The sequence below is a fragment of the Corythoichthys intestinalis genome, chromosome 14 (genome assembly GCF_030265065.1).
Source record: "Corythoichthys intestinalis isolate RoL2023-P3 chromosome 14, ASM3026506v1, whole genome shotgun sequence".
Lineage (NCBI taxonomy): Eukaryota > Metazoa > Chordata > Actinopteri > Syngnathiformes > Syngnathidae > Corythoichthys > Corythoichthys intestinalis.
This window is the reverse complement of record NC_080408.1, coordinates 25910860-25925369: the sequence shown is the minus strand read 5'-3', so window position 1 is coordinate 25925369 and position 14510 is coordinate 25910860. Positions and strand designations below refer to the sequence as shown.

At 39.1% G+C, this 14510-nt stretch overlaps 1 protein-coding gene across 1 annotated transcript in view; it reads right to left on the bottom strand.

Moving 5' to 3' along the window:
* Positions 1 to 6703: 6703 nt before the first annotated feature.
* Positions 6704 to 14510, bottom strand: part of zswim5 (zinc finger, SWIM-type containing 5) — a 68062-nt gene continuing 60255 nt past the window's right edge. Inside the window, exons 13-16 of the mRNA XM_057857207.1 lie at positions 14326 to 14483; positions 14069 to 14232; positions 12191 to 12272; positions 6704 to 10344 (exon numbers count right to left, since the gene is read on the bottom strand). Coding sequence (XP_057713190.1) covers positions 9482 to 10344; positions 12191 to 12272; positions 14069 to 14232; positions 14326 to 14483 — 1267 coding nt within the window. The 3' untranslated portion in view covers positions 6704 to 9481. The remainder of the gene's footprint in view (positions 10345 to 12190; positions 12273 to 14068; positions 14233 to 14325; positions 14484 to 14510) is intronic.

Genomic DNA, 14510 nt, shown 5'->3' with positions numbered 1-14510 from the left:
AGTGAAAAGGTATTCATCTCGTTTGGTTGGAATGAAATCCAGCACTCACTGCGGCCCTTTGAGGACCGGTTTGACACCACTGGTTTAGCTTGTTAAACAGTTGCTGTGGCAACTCATTGTGTGTAAGTGAGCAGCTTGAGCGGATTTGAGTTAACTCACTTAATGAAGCATTTAATAAAGACAAGCATTTTTCTACTTTATTCTTGTTTAAAAATAATTTGGTGGGACAGTAAAATGTTTAAAATGTATCATAATTATTACATTTGAAGGGCTTAAAAACATTTATTAATATATATATATATGCATAAACGTTTTTTTTTTTCTTTTTTTAATGATGCTTTGGAACAAAAAAAGTGAAAAACATGTCTTATGTGTATCTCTTTCCAATGCTAAATCTTAATAAAACATTGAACACACACACAAAAAAAACGTTTCGGGGGGGTGGGGCGTTACTTCACGGTTTTTCATTTATCGCACCGGGTTCTGGTCCCCATTAACCGCAAAAAATGAGGGATCACTGTAGAAGCAATACAGTGATCCCTCGCTACTTGGCTTTTCAAAATTCACGTACTCTGCGCCAACCAAACGTTCCGAGTAACATCACGCACAAAAGGCGCACTCATCGATTGGACAAATAGAAGAGGAAAATACCTCCCTCCTTGGAGGGGAGGGAACGTGGAGCGTCACAGTGTGGTGCTGTGATGCCAAACATAATGTTAAACTGTATGTAAAACCTATATAATATATAAAAACCTAATGTAGCATAGCAAGATGCCGCTCAGCCAGTGGCCATTAGCGAACTGGAGTATGTAAAAAATGCTTCAGGGAAAGTTAAACCACAAAAGGGAACCGTGTGGTACCCTAAGTCACACAGGTGTGCAAGCACTTTCACTATCGTGACTTTTTTGGACAGTCAAATTGTCGCCACTTCAAGGAGAGAGAGACTCACGATACAGCCGCCCCGAGAGTCTTTTTTTTTTGTCTGTCGTACAACGTAACATACACTGCTGGCCAAAAGTATTGGCACCCCTGCAATTATGTCAGATAATGCTCAATTTCTCCCAGAAAATGAATGCAATTACAAATGCTTTGGTAGTAATATCTTCATTTATTTTGCTTGCAATGAAAAAAACACAAAAGAGAATGGGGGAAAAAAATCATAAAAATTTTACACAAAACTGCAAAAATGGGTCAGACAAAAGTATTGGCACCCTCAGCCTAATACTTGGTAGCATAACCTTCAGACAAAATACCTGCGAACAACCGCTTCAGGTATCCATCAATGGGTTTCTTACAATGCTCTGCTGGAATTATAGACCATTCTTCTTTGGCCAACTGCTCCAGGTCTCTGAGATTTGAAGGGTGCTTTCTCCAAACTGGCATTTTCAGATCTCTCCAGTGGTGTTCTATGGGATTCAGGTCTTGACTCATTGTTGGCCACTTTAGAAGTTTCCAGTGCTTTTCCTCAAACCATTTTCAAGTCCGTTTTGAAGTGTGTTTTGGGTCATTGTCCTGCTGGAAAACCCATGACCTCTGAGGGAGACCCAGATTTCTCACACTGGACCTTATATTATGCAGGAAAATTTGTCTTCAGACTTCATAATGCTATGCACACGGTCAAGAAGTCCAGTGACAGAGGCAGCAAAGCAACCCCAAAACATCAGGGAACGTTTAACTGTGGGAACCATGTTCTTTTCTTTGAAGGCCTGTTTTTTTCCCCTGTAAACTCTATGTTGATCTATTTTCCCAAAAAGCTCTACTTTTGTCTCATCTGACCATAGAGCATTCTTCCAAAACGTTTTTGGCTTTCTCAGGTAAGTTTTGGCAAACTCCAGCCTGGCTTTTTTATGTCTTTGGGTCAGAAGTGGGGTCTTCCTGGGTATCCTACCATAGAGTCCCTTTTCATTCAGATGCCGACGGATACTACGGGTTGGCACTGTTGTACCATCGAACTGCAGGACAGCTTGAACTTGTTTGGATGTTAGTCGAGGTTCTTTATCCACCATCCGCATAATCTTTCATTGAACTCTACCGTCAATTTTTCTTTTCCGTCTACATCTAGGGAGTTGAGCCACAGTGCCGTGGGCTTTACACTTATTGAAGACACTGCGCACGGTAAACACAGGAACATTCAGGTCTTTGGAGATGGACTTGTAGCTTTGAGATTGCCCATGCTTCCTCAAAATTTTGCTTCTCAAGTCCTCAGACAATTCTTTGGTCTTCTTTCTTTTCTCAATGATCAATGTGGTACACACAAGGACACAGGACAGAGGTTGAGTCAACTTTAAGCCATATTAACTGGCTGCAAGATTGATTTAGTTATTGCCACCACCTGTTATGTGCCACAGGTCAGTAACAGGTGTTGTTAATTACACAAATTAGAGAAGCATTACATGATTTTTCAAAGTGTGCCAATACTTTTGTCCGGCCCATTTTTGGAGTTTTGTGTAAAATCATAATAATTTATTTTTTTTCCATTCTGTTTTGTGTTTTTTCATTGCAAGCAGAAAATAAATGAAGATATTACTACTAAAGCATTTGTAATTGCAATTATTTTCTGGGAGAAATTGAGCATTATCTGACAGAATTGCAGGGGTGCCAATACTTTTGGCCAGCAGTGTAAAGTAGCAAAAGCACACCCTGCTCCGACTGCATTCACAAGCGAAGCAGGGTGCACTTAAAGCGGACCGTGACACACGATTTTCAGCGGACCAGAGTTCATTTGTTTGGGAAGTTTTCTATCTGACAAAAGGAATTCTGGTTTGTTTGAAACAGACCAAACAGTGCTTGTGTGAAAGCGGCCTCAACTCAGTACAGTATTTGTGCGTCAATTCAGTTTTTCTTAAAGCCTCCATGACAGAAAACGAACATGTGGCGTTGTGGGTACGAGGTCAAGAGCAAACGCCAACACCCCTTAGCTATAAATCCTAGAAGTGAGTTAACCGCTCCCTTTATGTTTTTAGTGAATGTAAGACAAATGAAGAGAATGTAACGTGTTTCACACTTTATTCATAGAAAAGCACTGAGTTTAACACAAATCAATATAAAATGGTAGTAGCGATACATAAATAGTAATAAATTCTCGCTTTATAGACAGTAGCTCAAGAATTCGCACAAAAAAAAAAAAAAAAAGCACAAATTAAAAAAAAAAAGTGTTGATGTTAAGCTATCATACTTTTGTGGCAACAAATACTGGAAATACCTTTTTTATAATCAGTAGCACAAAGAGGCAACAAACACTTTCAATATTCCCTTAAGTTAAAAACAATCCCCCCAAAACAGGAAAACAGTGGATGGGTGAACTAGTGAACGACTGCTACCAGCAAATAGTACTCTCCTACAAAAAATGAAAAAACGCATGGGGTGGGGGGGTTAAGCTCTTTTTCCTCCTCTGAGCGTAAACAGACAAAACTAAGGGGAGGAAGTCACGATGCACTTGGACAAGATGGATGACGCTAAAATGGTAGCTTAAAAGAGTTTACCACTCAACAACCGGTGCAAGTACGCGCCTCAGTCATGCCATCTTTTCATGAATGCATTGGCGTCAAAACAAGTCTCTGGAAGAGCATGACGTCCCCAATGTTTATTCAGGTTGGACAAAACAAGGCTTGAGGAATGGCCCATGACCAAAGAGAAGAAAAAACAAATAATAGCTTCCTAATGAGGTCATCTAAAAGGCCATCCCATTTGTTCATAGTTGATTTTTGTAACGGTTTGGTGTTTTTCTCTCTTAAGCGCCGCCGCATGCTGACACCTCGAGAAGACACTAAAGGCTTTTAAATCCTGATTGAATAAAACCCACAAATAAGTCAAGTAAAAATAAACTTTGTACATTGACAGGTCAGAAAGGCATTTTCCCAGTTGAAATTGTTCTCTCATCAATAATCTGCAACAAAGCTGGAGAGGCCACTTGTGCATTGTCCGATTGCAAAGTAGACCCCCTGCCCGCCTCCTAACAGTGGTTCAGTCCACTGCTGCTCGCCATCTTGTACACATAAGGAGCTGTCTTTAAAAGCTCGCCCAAGTGGTTCTGCATAGTCAGGTTTAAGTATGTATCTGTGCCCATTTTCCTCAATTTACATGCTTTTCTTCAGAAAACATTTTTCTTTGCAAATCTAAAAAGAACCCCCCCCCCCACAAATGATAGTAAATATAGTAAAACAGAAATGTACACAGGAGCACCTGAGAAAAGTCTTTGCTCTTACAAAAATGCTGTCAAATCCCCCACATCCAAAACAGTTCAAGTACGAGCCCGCCTCGCCCACCCCAAATGCCCACCCCAAATAATAAAAAATAAAAACAACATACCTATCATAAATAATTATAACTTTACAATTTTCTGAATTGACACTTTCATATTTACAATATCTTAAATGCTTAATGCTACTACTTTTTCCCGTTTTTTTTTTTTTCATTAAGTGATGTCCCTGAGAACCAAGTTCAGCCTCTTATTTTCTTTTTCATCTTGTTTCTTCAATTAAAAATGCAAAATAAAAATAAAAAACTGTGGAGCCAAAGTTCACCTCAAATGGAATGTAAAAAAACAAATAATGCATGAAAATGTCACCCCCCCCCCTTTTTTTTTTCTTAACCCTCCTCCCCTACCCTGGCTTTTCGACTGCCATTCTTCGTCATACAAAGTTAGCAAACATCAATAAATAAATGCTGAAGCCGGCAGGAACGTACTGAAGAGGTATTTGTGTCAAGTGCTAGCAAAATGACGTTTTGTCCGACCAATAAGATTCAAGTCGTAGCTGACGAATGAACTCAAGTTCCAATAATGCCAATACAACCTGTTTAAATTCGACTATTAACAAGCATTTAGAGTGACAGTTAATCCAGAAGGTCAGAAATGTTGGCCTATTATGAGATGTACTGTTAGTGCCAGAGGTGGGTAGTAATGCGTTGTATTTATTCCGCTCAACGCTGTAACAATTAATCGATTAACTCGAGTAATTTGATTAGAAAAAAGATTTGAATTAAATTTTGCTGCTTCGAGTATTCGTTTAATTAAAGTGGCGATGTAATGGTTTGTTTTGAAAGTGTTTGCGTTTTATTGATATGGGTGGATACACTGCCCTCTAGTGGCAACAGTGAATATAACTCATTTCACATAGCTGACTCCAGCTGCTTCCTGTTAGGACCAACATAAGCTTTTGTTTGAGCTAATGTTTTTACTAATGCATTCGTAATTTAGTTTATAGGTATATTTAGCCGTTTTTTGGTGGGAATATGTGTTTGAATCATTTGTTAAAAGCATAGTAAAAAAAAAAAAAACGTTAGCATTCTATAGCATTTAAGCTAGCGGACCTTTGCTATGTAAGTTGGCCAATTGTGCTTTATTTGTACCGTATTGACCCGAATATAAGTGTTTTTTGCATTGAAATAAGACTGAAAAACTAGGGGTCGTCTTATATTCGTGATCTAGACATTATACCCATTCACGACGTGAGATGGCGTCAGATATCATTGAAGCGATGTTCTGTCATGACAGATCTCAGCTACTCTCAGGTTTAACCAGTTTGTATTATTCTATTGCAATGTTTTTCCTTATTCAGATTTCTTTCAGTACTACAATAACAGTTAGACTTCACTTTGATGGTTAATGCAGTTATTGCAATTTTGTTGTTTTATCACAATAGATTGGTTTAAAACCAGAAGCCATTCATTTACGAATGTGATTGCACTTTAGTTTACATATTTAAATGTTCAGATATTAAGATTTGAATGAGGCAAAATAACATGCTTTTTCACCCAAATATATTGTTATAATCATTTGTTTCAGATGTACTGTAATTATTTTCTGTATAAACATCAATTTGGTGTTCAAAAAGTCTTTCAAACTTGAGCTTTGAAAAAGAGGGGGTCTTCTTATAATCAGGGCCGTCTTATATTCGGGCCAATACGGTATGTGTTTGAACCATTTGTTAAAAGTATAGTAAAAAAAACATACAAAAAAAGTTAGCATTTTATAGCAGTTAAGCTAGCGGACCTTTGCTATGTAAGTTGGCCAATTGTTCTTTAGTTGTACTGAGATCCTCATTTATTTATTATTATTATTTATATATTCATACCATTTGCACACAGCTCAGGTATTTTAATTTTTTCATGTTTATTATCCGATTACTCGATTATTCGAACTAGTTCATCGAATAATCGACTACTGCAGCCTTAATTCCGTTACATTTACTTGAGGAACATTTTGGGAAAAATGTACTCCTAAGAGTAGTTTTGCCGTGCGGTACTGTTGTGAAGAAGAACCACTACTCTTACTCCGCTACTTTGGGCTACACTCAAGTTGTTACAGTTTTCCTCTTTATTCCACATCTTAGTTTTACCTTATTTTTGCCAGAGATGCCCACATTAGCTCTACCAGTTTCACCAATGAGACGTCACAACGATAATCACGACTCCATTATAACAATCAAACGTAACAGTACAGTCACATGACCACACGCAAGCTTGCAGTCTGAAGTCCTGTGATCACGCCGGCCTGTTCAATCACGTTAAAGCACCGTAAAAATATTCTATTTCACATAGAGCGCAACATTCCTAAAAAACGTGGACTTCAACCTCTCTCCCAGTTTTTATTAGGCACCGATAGACCAAAAATCAGAGATACGATTGTTTTAATATTAAGGTAAGAAATATTCCATTAGAGGGCACCCATGCTCCTTGGATGGGTGATGTTTCATTTTTGTAGTTGTTTTTTTTTTTGTCTAACATAGTCATGTAATAGGTTATAGTATATTATGATAATACTTCATATAGATGATTTTGCGCAGAGAAACAAAATATACCGTTAAAAAATAAAATCAGACATTTTAGGCAGTTACTCATTACCTTAGTATTTTTTTCACTGACTACTTGTACTTGAGTAAATATTTTTCGTTGACTACTTTTACTTGAGTAATATTTTTTAGTAACGCTACTCTTACGTGAGTAACATTTTTGGCTACTAAATCTACCCACCTCTGTTTAGTGCAGCCTAACATTTAGGTTCAGGCATTTCAGACATTTAACTTGAAATATTTTCCAGTAGTTGTCGCGGGTTACTGTTTGACTGGTGTCACCAACTATACTGTATACACTAGTTTTACAGAGGAAGTTTGTAAATTTTGAAGTTGCCACGAAGGATCTCATGATGGAAAGAGAACTCTAGCTACAGACTGCGGAAACAGTACAAAGGTGTCTGGAATTTTCCAAGAGAATACAGTAATATATAAATGAGGCTTATTGAATAAAAGCTCACAGGTTTGACTATATATTGCTTAATAGTGCATGCGGAAGATAGGCATACTCTCCAAACTGTTTCAATTAGAGGGGCAATATTGCTGCCTTCACGTGCTCTGGGAAAGATGTTTCTTACCACATGCTAATTGGTAATTACTAATGCACCCTTTTTATGGGCTTTTTTTTCTGTCGTAGTAAAAAACATAGCAGATATGGACTTCATTTTGGTTTGTCGCGAGGGCAAAACTGTTTTGGGACTATTAATTCATCGACAACAAGTGTTTGCAGCTAAAAAATCATTGCAAACAATTGGAAAATAAGAATTTTATATATGTGTACACTAGAGAAGTTCCAAAAAAATCGATTATTACATGCGTTAAAAAAACGATGATTTTCCCACATAACTTTATGACAGCCACTCGTAGCGGAATGAAATCTTGCCGCCCGGACACCTTTAACGGAGGCACGAACAACGTCTGTAACTGAGTGAGAGTAACTCCTTTTCAAAAGACTGGAAAATAAATTTGTGTATGAGACAGGCAGGAAAAAGGAGTGCGACCCAGCGGTCACGCTTCTGTGCGACCGCAGTTATTTTTTAGAGCGAGAGGGGAAGAGAGATAGTTGCTCATTGTCTTTCAGATGTCCAGCTGTACTTTCAAGTCAATTGTCAATTGAAAAATGTCCTGAGTGTGTTGCAAGACCCGTGTGCATATATAAGAGGTAAATACACGAACCCTCTTGTACTGCTTAGCCTTTATTGTTGTTGTTTTTGAGGTGTTAATAGTTAGCGCCGAGCGCTAAGCTAATTAGCTAATTCACTAACGTGTATTTTATATGAAGAACGTGTAAAACCATGATTAAGTACAGCGGTAACACTACAAACATGAGGAATTAGTACAGAAATCAGTGAAAACAAAGTATATTGGTTAAATGAAGTCTTATTTCTAAAGACTCTGTGTTTCCAGAAAATGCGGAATTCATTCCGCCTGTGTAAATTTTATTGTATTGTTGAGAAAAACCAGAACTCTTTAAAATGGTTAATGTTTTTGCACTTTCTTGTAAAAACAAATAAATCAAAAAGCAGCTTAAGGGCAGCTTTTTGTTGTATGGGCAGGTTTCCATCGTTCCTGTTGAATCATTAGGATATTTTAAATAAATAATGGACAAAAGATTGTTCGTCTACTTTAATAATTAGTAATGTACGATGCATCGATAATCATGATAACCATGATCATCGTCAATACCGTGATCATCGTTCAAGAATCGAATCGTAGCCCCCTGAAACCTAATCGAATCGAATCGTGGGGTGCCTAAGATGGCACAGCCCTAGTGTACACTATGTTAATACGCAGGCGTCAAAACAACGGGCAAATTGACCGTAAATCTTCTTTTAAAAATGAATGTTTTGTTTCCATGCACAACTCTTTGTTCACTGTTCGCCATCTTGAAAGGTCAAAATAAATTCCCAGTTTTCCTGTCGAAAATATGACTTGACAGGGCATTAATTTGCAACTGGACAAGTGGTGATTTGCATAATTACGACACCACATGAAGGCAGCATAAGTATGTGCACGCCACGGATGGGCTACTTAAAGAGCCTAGGTTCACGTTATTTTCGTCATGAATCGAAGAGAAATTGGTCTACAATGGTTTTGGTCAGGTCTTTGGATTTTTTTTTTCACCTCACTCTTGTTGTGACTTAATGAGCCCCTGAAAGAAACGAGTCGATTTATCAACAAGGACTTTAAAGCTGATAATACAGTTGAGGTTTGACAGTAACACTGTGTGTTTTCATCCTCAGTGGGTTCCTTCCTTTCTTATTTGTCACTTTTAAAGCCCACTTCTATTCAGCTGCCTCTTTCTTAGAGAAGCCTGTCCAACAATTCTTTTGGTTTTTTTGTATCACGTCACTTAACAACAAAAGCTAGTTCTGCTTTTTACAATCTTTAGACTTATTTTTTTATGTGTAATTCCACATTCGTTGGGAGGGGGCAAAGAAGCGGTTTTGATGTTGTATCTTTGACATGTCACACCTCGTATTTGCCCCTCGGTTTCAGTGAAGCAGAACAACGCGTTGCGAACGCCTCCTGGTTCACATTCAACAAACAAAATGACCACACTGAAAAAAAAAGTTAATTAACGAATGGCTCAACATAAGTAAAAACACAAGGGATTCAAATGAAATTTAAATAGAAATATATAAGCTCAACTACTTCCTTCAGAGGACGATTCAGTTCGGGAAAGCTGGTCATCCGAAACGTTCTCTGACCAGCATCATGAGTTTCTTCTTGCCCTTGTAGATTTGTTTGAGGTTGTCTATGAACTGGGCAAACTGAATGTGACCATCTTGTGCCAACAGGAACGTTTCCCGCGCTTTGCTTAGGAACTCGATAAACTCTCCATAGTGCCGCGGACTGATGTGCGTCAGTCGAGAGTGCGTGGTGTTAATGTACGCAGAGATCGTAGCATCCAGCAGCTGCCGCAGAGGCGCCTTGTCTGTCGACATCAGCTTCCCAGAGTTCCGTCTGCCAGGGATTCCGGCGAGACCCGGTGCTGTCATGGTGCACCGCCGCAGGATGTCTGAGAGAACGGTGGCGCAGTGGACGCTTTTCACCACCAGCGGAATAATTGCAGCGAGCTCATTTTTGCCCAGAGAGTGACTGAGCGCGCAGGCCCACAGAACGTCATTAATGGCCGGGTGAGTGTCCTGGTTGTAAGCCAGGTTCAAGTGGGTCATGGCGAGGGAGGCCAGCTTAAAGGAGCGTAACGGGTACCCCCTGTGTTCCATGTACCTGGCGATAGTGAAGAGTTGTGAGTAGGTCATTCCGGTTGACGCGGCGTCGATCACAATCTGGTAGGCTGTCTCGAAGGCGATGTGGTCCTTCTCGCAGAGCGTCAGAGCTGACAGGGCACAGTTCTGAGGGTCCTTCATGGCGCACTGCAGCGCCAGCGTCCTCGCGCAACTGGCCAGCTCTTCTCGTTGAGGGTAATCCAGGCTGAGTCGCAGGATGGTATTGTGGGACATGACGGTGGCCGCAACAATACTGGTGGCCTCAGTGGGGGTGAAGAGGGTGTACCAGCTCTGTAAAATGCTCACAAGAGCACGGAGACCTGCGAGCATAAGAGAAAGAGGTGTTGATATGAGGTACTGGCGTGATCAGGATGTGATCTTTTCCTGCAAATATCAACATTATTTGAAGATTGAAATTTGTCGGACAGAAGCCACAAGATGGTGACAAAGCACTCTTTACCTGAAAGTATTTAGACCCTAACTAAAGCTCACCTATTCACCAAACTTCCTTAATTGGGTTGGACATTGAGCATCGATGGGATCCGGGACGGACTAAACCTCCAATGCTCCCGGGAACCGTTCGAATTTAAAAATTTCGATTCCATGTTTCAGTGCCTTGACCGCCAAATGAAAAAAATAGCTGCCGAACACCACGAAGAAGAAGCCACATGAAGCACGGTTGTGCATTGCAACTTGATTTCAACCATGGACACGCTGTGGTGGCGCTCCAAAGTTTGCCTCAACTTCACAAAGAAAAACGGCCAGTCAGCTCAGTGCAACATTTGCAACACAGCTATAACATGCAAAGGTGGCTGCACGACCAATGTGATTAAACACCTCCAGCTTCATGGAATACAAGTGTGCATAGTTGATTGCCGCGTATTTGAGACGCTGCGCCAGTCCTCTAACCAGTCAGAACCAGGTAAGTAAGACAATAAATGACGTCTGTCTTCTGTTGCCCCCGCTACCCAACCCGGATTAAGCGGTAGATGATGGATATATTAGTACGAGAATAATTTGTATTATTACATCGGGCTAATGTAGCTATACAAACAGCTATGTACTTTATGTAGCGCGTTGCTGCCACTGTTAAAATCTACAGTATTAAAAGCATATTTTGTTTTAGAATCGGTAATACAAACAAAGAAATCCTTATTATTTTGCCTCAACTACATCCAATTATAATCAATAGAAGTATTTAGACTAATGCTTCGTTGTAGCTCTCAGATAAGGTACATGTATGTAAAATGCGTAGCAGCTCACAACTACCTTACCCCTATGTAATATTTGCGACTTTTTCTCGCTTACTCATATTTATGCATTCATGCTTCATCTACACCCAGTGAATGTGTGTTCTCCACTGCAGGAGACACTATCTGTCCAGAACGCTCACACTTACTGCCTTAGAAGGCAGATATGATAATAATTTAAAAAAAACAAAAAAACTTTCTGATTCTATACTGTACACGTTGCTCATTTGGATTAGGTTTTACCACTTGTTTTTTTTTGTTTGTTTGCTTGTTTGATATTCTGCACCAGGTTAGCCCATCAGTGGGAGCTCAATACCATGTAAAAATGCCTGCAGCATAAGACACTCTAAAACATAGGCAAAAGAATATGTGTAAATGTTTTCTCCGTGAGCTTTTGATAAATAAACACATTTGAGAAAGTGAACTTCTGTGGAAAGAAACTTCATTATATTCAAGTTCAAAGACTGATATTTATATATAAGGTAAAAATATCCCTGTGAGAAATTCATAGCTAACTGAAAGTTCATATAATTTAAAAAAAAAAATAATGAGAAGAAATTAATATAAACTATGCAATTTTTTTAACCTGCCTACAAATACAATCAGAATCGAGAATCGTTTGCAACCGTAATCGAAACGTGGAATCGGAACCGTTCAAATTCAAACGATGCCCAACCCTATTCCTTGACACCACTATATTGCTCCAAGGTAACACTTGGAATTTACCCTTTTTTGCCTGTGCTGTCTAATGGTACTATTTCAGTATGAATATTAGAAGCATGAATAGAAACACAGCGTGGAATCAAATATGACTGGGAGGGAATCAGGGCAATCCCGAATGTGAATTACAATCAAATATGTAATGTGTGTGTAGAGTAAAGGCATAATTCAGATATTCATAATCCATCCAACATACCGACTTCAGTGGCACATGTTACCAACCAGCGGACCATTTCTCTTCTCCTCCAGTTGAGAGTTGATAGAGTCATTCTCATCACCTGAAATATGAATGTGGACACAATGTAGTCAAGCAACTGTACAATAACTTTCCAGCACTAATCTGCATCCGTGACTTCATTATAGTCGTGTAACATCAAAGGTGTTGTAAGCTTCGTTGTATTGGTTTCTTGAAATAAATAAAAAAAATTTACTGTATTTTCAGGAATATAAAATGTTCTCATTTCCAAAATTAGATTGGGCCTGCTACATATTCAGGTGCAACTGGTAGTTTTTTCCCCAGGCTCATACCTTCAAGCACTGAGCTGTAGGCTTCACCTCTACTTCCACAATTGGCAGAGTTATTCAGAAGTGATAATGAATATTTTAATGGATTTGGTGGTGATTTAGATCGTAAGTTTGGTAAACAAGTTATGCTGTATTGTGTACGCTATAGTTATTTGAATAACACGTTGACCAATGCCTAATTAGCCTGTTGGTCTCCATTTTATTGTCATTACAAAATGTTTGTGTGTTTCTACTTTGTCTCTGATAAAATTAAATTCTCTCAATAACCTGATTTATACTCCAGTGGAATTTATACTCCAATATGACCTTTTTTTTCCTTCGTTGTCCATTTTTTGGGCTGCTTCAACTTGTACTCAGATGTGACTTATACAGTGGTACATCTACATACGAATTTAATTTGTTCCAGGACCTAATTTGTAAGTCGAAATGATCGTATGTTGAGCAGGATTTTCCCATAAGAATACATTATAAGTCAATTAATTCGTTCCTCAGCCCAAAAACCGACGCTTAATACTTAATAACTACTGCTGGTGCGATAACAAATAAAAATTCCACATAGCAAAAAAAAAAAAAAAAAAAAGAATATAAATACAAATCGGAATAATAATAATAAAAATAATTACTATTATGTAATGAATCGGGTTCTAATTGTGTTTTGCATGCTGTTCCTGTGACTGACGACAGAGTGAGAGGTGCGGCGTCGGCTACGGCGAACAGTAGTCGTGTTCTGTTGCACAAGTTCTGAAATTAATGATTTCGAAGCTGGCGACTTCTTTGCCAATATTACAGTAATAATAATTGTCACCTTAACTTATGAAGACTGGCGAACGGAGGTTGGAGGAAGACCATCATGATCGTAGACATAGTCCGGACGTATTGTCCAGCCAGTTAACTAACGCGCACATCACAGTCATATTTTTCTATCATTTCCATCTTAATTTTAATGCTAAGTGCCACCTTTTTCAATTTTTCACCACCTGCACTAACCTTCTGGCGACCCATGTTGATTCCGCCGTGCGTCCGTTTTGCGGCAAAACAATGAAATTGCGACGCTGTCATGAATCGTCGTATTTTAAGAATTTTACATCGGATGTCGAAAGGATCGTTTGTCGATGCAATCGTATGTCGAGGTAGCACTGTAGTTGGAAAAATATGGTATGTAGACAATCACATGAAACAATTTGATTAGAATCCGTAAGTATGTAAATTACATACTTGAGATAATTGCCAAAAGTTAATCTAGGTATTAATCTTTACCAATTGGTATCTAGTTGTCAAAAGTCATCAAGTTAAGAGTCTACTTTTTGCTATTTAAGAAATTTATAGCGCTAATAAGTTGCACCTAGATCTCTTCCAGTTAAAAGAGGAAAAAAGTGTTATCTGTGCCAAAGGTAACTAATTTATTTTGTTAAACTGTGTTGAGGCTTGGAAAAACACAACGTAAATTGAACACAGTTTGTCCTTACCTCCATATGTTAAAGAATTACAGACATGTCCTGAACCTTACTCACACATAGGCACATACAGGACACGTGCGCGCACACACTACCTGAAGTCCGAGCTCCAATGCCACATTGAGCAGAGTTATATCAGGCGGGCTGTCTGCAGGTGTAGCTATCTTAAAGGCATCCTGGGCAAGTTTAAATATTAAGGAAGAGGAGTGGATGTTTTTCTGAATGGCTTCCAGAACTGTCCGCAGTCTCAACATATCACCTAGAGATCACGAGCAATGGTTGGGTATTAATTTAGATTTGCCACCATAACGAGACACTGCTTCTAGTAGTTAGAGCTAGGATTGTACAATACCTTTAGCAGCAGTAAGCATCGTGGATGCAAGCTCGCACTGCTGTGACTCCAAGTGTCCCAGAGTGAACCAACGTGGATACCTACTTGGAACTATGGAAATGCCATGATGAGGGTGACCGACATCCCCGGAGCCTGCAGAAGACTCCAAAACTGGCAACCTAAGGAGAACACATAATTTAAGTTTC